The sequence below is a fragment of the Stegastes partitus genome, unplaced genomic scaffold (genome assembly GCF_000690725.1).
Source record: "Stegastes partitus isolate 25-593 unplaced genomic scaffold, Stegastes_partitus-1.0.2 Scaffold63, whole genome shotgun sequence".
NCBI lineage: Eukaryota > Metazoa > Chordata > Actinopteri > Pomacentridae > Stegastes > Stegastes partitus.
Genome location: NW_007577794.1, coordinates 1,090,251 through 1,097,221, shown reverse-complemented (window position 1 = coordinate 1,097,221; position 6,971 = coordinate 1,090,251). Strand labels below are relative to the sequence as shown.

The 6,971-nt window shown below is 40.8% G+C and overlaps 1 protein-coding gene across 1 annotated transcript in view; it reads right to left on the bottom strand.

The window, feature by feature from the left end:
• Positions 1-854: 854 nt before the first annotated feature.
• Positions 855-6,971, bottom strand: part of ank2a (ankyrin 2a, neuronal) — a gene marked incomplete at its 3' end in the record, with an annotated part of 57,845 nt that continues 51,728 nt past the window's right edge. The window contains exons 41-48 of the mRNA XM_008276033.1: positions 6,282-6,847; positions 4,545-5,414; positions 3,951-4,250; positions 3,136-3,213; positions 2,817-2,948; positions 2,370-2,510; positions 2,062-2,272; positions 855-1,707 (exon numbers count right to left, since the gene is read on the bottom strand). Coding sequence (XP_008274255.1) covers positions 855-1,707; positions 2,062-2,272; positions 2,370-2,510; positions 2,817-2,948; positions 3,136-3,213; positions 3,951-4,250; positions 4,545-5,414; positions 6,282-6,847 — 3,151 coding nt within the window. The remainder of the gene's footprint in view (positions 1,708-2,061; positions 2,273-2,369; positions 2,511-2,816; positions 2,949-3,135; positions 3,214-3,950; positions 4,251-4,544; positions 5,415-6,281; positions 6,848-6,971) is intronic.

Here is a 6,971-nt window from a genome sequence, read left to right as displayed (position 1 = left end):
GGTGGATTTTCTCCTGAATATCGCAAGAAATAATCACAATACTGATTCCTGAGTTGTGTGCGGGTTGGTTCAGAGATTAAGAGTTCAAGAAATGAGAAACTGCACTGAGAGGTCTGAGATTCTGGAGAGAATGGTCGGCAATTTTTATCTGAACATTCAAACCCATGAATAGATACTGAGTGAGGCGAACATGTTCCTCTGTCAGAAGAAACCTTTTCAAGCAATAATTCAATGTCCGATGTCACAGGCGAGAATGCTCTATGCACTTTCTTTTTATGTGCACCTTCAGGTAATAATTGGCTATATTCCAGTACTTTGGAGTCAGGGGACAGTGGCCAATACTTTTCCCAAGATTCACATGACTCAATCACAGGAAAGGTAAAATGTTTAGAATCAAACCTTGATTCACAGTCATATGTATGAGATTGATGAGGGTTTAATTTGTTTTCAACGAAGCTGATCATAACTTCTGGTGAACTACATGTATCAGACATTGGAGAGAATGCTTGACTGTCATCATATACACTGAAAAAGTCTGCAGGTAATACTCTTCTTTCCCCCTGAGGAGAGTCAGGTGACATTGCCCTATAATCACCAATTGACATGACAGATTCTGGGGACGACAGTCTTGCTATAGAGTCATTTAATATGCATGGGTCTGCAGTGAAAAGATCACTTTCATTAACAGGTGAAAATGAGCCACACTGTTCATCGGACACCAAAGAATCAGGAGTCAAAGGACTGTACGCTATAAAAGTGGAAGGTAATGTCACATCTTCTTCAGGAGATTGTGATGTGAGATGGGTAATTGGCAGGAAAAAGCTAGAAGAGGCAGTCTTCGTTGAGTCACAAACCATGTGAGCAGGCCCACTTGATTTCAGATTGTATGGTAAAATGTTCTTTGATAACTTCATTGGTTTCACCATGCTGTACGTAGCAGGAGCAACAATGGGCTCTACTGACTGGATATCATTATCATCAATGAAGGCCATGTTTTCAGGATACCCATCACTGTATACTTTGGGTTTTGTGTTTTCTTCCTTGCTTGACATGAAGGGTTTGAATCCTGTGCCCACACTTGAAATCTGTGGGATTTGTTCATGATCATACAGTACAGTACAGTAGAATTGGGCTGGTACTTCATCAGTAAACGTCTGAGAGAGCCTGGTTTTTTGGGCTACACCTGTGTCATCTTCAGTCAAGGCCAGAGTGTGATGGTGGTCCTCTGGTGCCAAGGCTAAGAGGCTAGGATCATAGATTCTTCTGGCAATGGTTTTACCTGCATCTGTATTGCAATGCTGTGGTGTACAGCTTAGCTCATCACAAAGCTCACTGAAGTCAGTCTCTGCTTTGTCTGACTCTGACAGGCTCAGACTAAAGTCTCTGATATATACAGATGAGTGTAACTTCACAATTTCAGGTGACTGGCCTTGATCATCTTCACAACCACACTGCTTCAATGATAAGGTTTGGCTGCATTCAGCTTTGACTTGAGTGCCAACTTGGAAAGACCTGACGATATGAGCTTCAACATTGCAGCATACTTGCTGGTCTTTCACTCTGGGGTCATAAACCTGAGTTGCTTGCCTCCCCAGTGCTGCTTCTTTTGAAGTGCGTAGCGTACTTACTTGCTCATCTGAGTTGTCGTAAATTGCAGGTTCTTGTATAATAACATCCTCAGAGGTCCACAGGTTAGGGTTCAATTCACTGTAAAATGAAAAAGATAGGTCACATAATGCGACTTTCATGATGAATGTGATATGTCAGAGCCTGAATATACCAATACAAAACACCCACACCCACAAACAGTGGACATGGGACAAATACCCACTATATGTCCCATTGCACTACTGCTGTCAGGATTACTCACTGTTCTATTTGCTAGCATCACCGTGGTGAGAGATACTAGAAACAGCAGCTTTGAATACCCTTCAATAGCTTTACTTCTATTTGCCTGTTATGTGCTATGGGTGTTAATTAAAGTTCAGCAACAATGTGCTCCTGTGTTACACTGCCAATGTGTGTTGCAGAGACGAGAATTATTTCAAGTAAATAATTTACTGTGGGATCTCAAGCTCCTCCAGTAGGTCACCATGCATGCTCTCTGAGGGTGTGTGTCCAACAGGCTCTGCCCATGAAGGAATATCCAGTAGGGAAGCAACAGATAGGTCTTCTTCAGAAACAGCTGGAGGTGGTCTACGGTCTGACTCCACTTTTCTCACGATTCTGGGGCTGTCTACATCCTCTTGCACCGAAGATAGGGCTACTGATACTGAAAAACACATACACGCACACACGTATGATAAAAAAAAGAATGCAAGCAAACCTAGAAATAGAGCCTAATGTAAATAGTTTGGAGCCATTACTACCTTCACTGTGATCCAGTGTCTTCTCTATCTCTGCGTAAGTTCTTGATGTTTGCTCCTGAACTGACTTGTTCATCTGGGTTTCAATTAGATGGACAATGTCCATGCGGTTGATCTTGGTAAGTCTTTTAATCAGACAGTCCTCTGTGGAAGGATTTAGCAATCATTATGAGAAGGTAAAAAAAAATAAATAAGAAACTTATTCGGAAAATTAGAGACAAAAGATTGCATTTAATCAGCAGTGTAAATATTGGGGAACTAAATACACAAGTCAATTCAACACTAAATAAAAAAAATATCATTCCACAGGCTGTGAGAATTAAAGTAAAAGGTTTATTGTGCATTCACCATCTTCAAACAAATAAACAATGCCTAAAGGACCTGAAGCACTGTACTGACATATATGGATAAACTGTCAAGTGAAACCTGTCAAACCACAACACCATGTACCTGTAGCATGTTTGCCTTCCCGCTCAACCCACCGCTGCAGCAAGGCATGGCTCTGCTCTTGGAGAGAATTGGGATTCTCTGTTCTTACTAGTTGAATATCATCCTCACTGAATTCAAGTTCTCTTGCCAGTTCTGGTGTGACAGATAACAAATCAAGAAATAAAAAAGTAAAAAAGCAAACTTGAATGATATATTCAGTGTTTTGCTGCTGTAACATGGATAGAACAATTTTGGCTATTCCGTACATCTTGCACAAAAAAAATGCACTTTTGAAAATTTTGTTTAAAACATACAATAATAGCATTATTTGACAACTTACCAGTCCAGCTGAAGCCAAGAAGATCTGCAATGATAGCTAATGTTTCCTCTTTCCTGTCAGCATCATCCTGCCAATCAACTAAACAAATGCCACCATATCCAAACATTAAATTTTAGCATTATGGGTAACTGTTCAAGCTGTCAAATACCATCATTAACAATACATCTTGTAAAAAAAAAAAAAAAAAAAAAAAAAAAACTTTCCATACTGCAGGTAGCTGCCGTGTGAAATAAGCTTTCAAGTATAGATGTAAAATGGGCTTTAAACTTAATGTGGATCTGTAATGTTGACGTGGATGATAACATAAAGGTTGGATTTCAGAGGAGTTGATGTGTTTATGGACAATGACTATTTGGTCACAATTAGCACATCATGCTTTTTAACTATTAGTGTAAGCCATGTCATTGATGTGCTGTTAAAGCAATGTGCAAGGTAATATTAACATTAGTCAGTATTAGTATACATAACACCAATACAATAGTCAAACTCTGCATCAAAATAGTTGAAGCTAATTCCCTAACTAACATAGCCATTCAATCTTGAGATTGCAAATACAACAACAGATGGAGAAGTAACTGACTAACATGCAAAACACCACAACGTACACATAAACACACACGCACACACACGCGCGCGAACACACAAACGTGTGGAAAAGACAACAGTGCAAGATGGGACAAGACAAATCACAACATATGAAAACATCACGAAATGAGTAATGGTGACATTTTTCTTAAGAAGAAACAGTCTTGCTGTTGAGGAGAAGCGATAAAAACAGCAAAAGCCCATTGTAGGTCTGGCCATACCTGGCATACACTCTGGAGTTTGATCATCGATGACTCTCTGCATCTGAGTTTCCACTGTGTCATCCCAGGCAGGCCTGGATTCAAATACATCCTCTGTCCCACAAGATGGATGCACAACTGGCAACAGATTACTATCAGAATCGGAACTGTGTGACGCTGGAGTTTCATATGTGAACATAACAGAATCTGGACTCCTGTGACTAGCGCTACTTGCATCATCAGTATCCAAAGAGGACCTAACAGATGTTTCTATAGTCGTGGACAGTTGGATGTCTTCCATTGGGGAAGAGCTCGAGGAGATCATTTGAGCTGGACGTGTTTGTTGCATCATGTCACCAAGTTTGGATGGAGAAAGGTTGGATTTATTAGTGGGTTCGCCACTGTCAGAATAACTCCTACTGTCTTTATTAGAGGCTTTACTTGTGGTACTAGCCTCAGATCTAGTCCTACGAACCAAAGTTGTGCTTTTTTCTGTGCTTCTTTTAACCTGATCAAACTCAGTTGTCTGTGACCCTTTCATGTATTTTTCCAAACTGAAATGGCTAGTCTCTTTAATTGCTGTTCCTGGTTTGATTGCCATAGGTAGGAGTGTTTCCTGATGACTTGCTGGAATGTCAGGCTGTGCAGCTGAAATAGTCATCTCTATGACTGAACACTGGTCTTCTTCATCTTCCTCCACCTCATCATCATCATCATCATCATCAGGAGAGGAGTCTGAGAAATCTTGGCTCTGCTCTGCATACGCAGAATGGCCAAATGTGGATGTGTCTGACTGAAGGTCAGCAATGGTGGAGTCTAAATAGTCTAGTCCAAGGCTTTTAAGGCTTTCAGCTTCAGTTTTAACATTTGTTAGATTTTCCAAAGCACTGGCAGCATCAAGCTGAACGTCTGTGAGGCTGCCAAGATTAGTAAGTGGCTTTTCAGGCTCTGACTTATCATTTGACATTTTGATGAGAGTCCTGGGTTTGGGACGAGGAATTTCGTCACTGATATCCTCTTTCACATGTGATTTTGGGGTCTCTTGAAGAGTTGTGTCTGAATCTGAATTCCCACTTTGTAAACGTAACGATTGTGTATGGAATTCTTCAGTCTCTTCTGGAACAACTTCATCAACTGGATGTTCCCCAATGTGAAAAAATGCATATCCATCCACCTCTTCGTCAAAGCTTCTCCTTGTCATATCAATAGCTCCGCCTCTGGTCATTTCAAAAAGCTTCCCCTCTTGAAACTGAAATGGATCAGGGGATTTCTCATCACCTGGTGTTCGAATAGGTGTTTTATCAGGTGTTTTTCTGTCATCTACAGGACTACGATTCATTTGTTCCTCTGCTTTAACCTGTGCGTTGTTATCCTCACATCCTATAACATAGTCTAGTTCATTAGTAGATGCTATAGCCCCCGGTTTGCTGATAGAACATGAACCATCCATCAGTGGTGAGTCCACTTCTTTGTCATCATCTGAATAGTCCTTTTCTTTCACAGAGCAGAAAAAATGTGTGTCAGTGAGTGGTGAATACTCACCTTTTGTGGTGTCTCTATCCTTGTGCATTTCTACTTCTCTTTCCATAAACAGTGACAAGGAGTCCTTTCCTTCTTGATCAGGTTCCTCTTTCTGAGTTGCAGTGAAACACAATGAATCATCTACCAAATGAGTAGTTTCAAGATGTGATGGATTCTCTGCCATCTCCTTAATGCACAAGCTGGTATCTGCTGCCTCATCAAGTGCCTGAGTACTGGAAGACTGTATACCTGGGCCAAATCTTAGATCTCGTTCGCCATATTCAAGATCACCTGTCTCTGATTGTGCAGTTGCATCTGTCTTCATTTTAGATTTCTGTTCCATTTCCTCAAATGTTTTGATCTTTGCAGCCATTTTAAACATCTCCTCTTCTGGAGTGAACTGCTTATTGGTGGTTTCATCCCCATTATCACCTTGGTCGAGAGAGTCTTGCATTTGGATGATCTCAACATTGTGTTCTTGCTCATCATGCTCACATTCATCTGTGTAAATATTTTTGTCATCAGCCAAACATGCTTTGAGCTGGGAAGCATAATCCTCATACACAGCTGTCTTGGTGTCTCTACTCTTCTGCATTTCTACTTCTCTTTCCACAAACAGTGCTAAAGAGTCCTTACCTTCTTGATCAGGTTCCTCTTTCTGAGTTGAAGTTAAACACAATGAATCATCTACCAAATATGTAGTTTCAAGTTGTAACGGATTCTCTGACATCTCCTTAATGCACAAGCTGGTATCTGCTGCCTCATCAAGTGCCTGAGTGCTGTCTGTCACACATTTTTCATAATCTCTCTGTAGTGCATCTTGAGAGGAAGACTGTATACTTGGGCCAAATCTTAGATCTCGTTCGCCATCTTCAAGATCACCTGTCTCTGATCGTGCAGTTGCATCTGTCTTCATTTTAGATTCCTGTTCTATTTCCTCAAATGTTTTGATCTTTGCAGCCATTTTAAACATCTCCTCTTCTGGAGTGAACTGCTTATTGGTGGTTCCGTCCCCATTATCATCTCTGTTGAGAGAGTCTTGCATTTGGATGATCTCAACATTGTGTTCTTGCTCATCATGCTCACATTCATCTGTGTAAATATTTTTGTCATCAGCCAAACATGCTTTGAGCTGGGAAGCATAATCCTCATACACAGCTGTCTTGGCTAGCATCTGAAGATCTGTGCTCTTTGGTTGAGTAGGACTTCCCTCAAGAGAGTCTGGACAAGGGGATTCTTTGGTAGGGCTTGGCTCAATTGAATCAGGGGATTTATTTGAAGATCTATCCTCCATGAGAGGACTTGCCTCTAGTGAATCTCGATGACATGGCTCTTTGATTGGGTCTTCAGATCCAACAGTGTTTAGGTTCTCCAAATCAGATGGTCTTTGTGGTGTGCTATAACTACTTGGTAGTTCCAAAGAATCATGTGTTTTGAGAAATGAAGAAGGAGAAACTGCAGTAACATCTTTACTTGATGACGTTTTAGTCTCCAACACCATGCTTGATGTTAGTTCATCGACTCCACCTA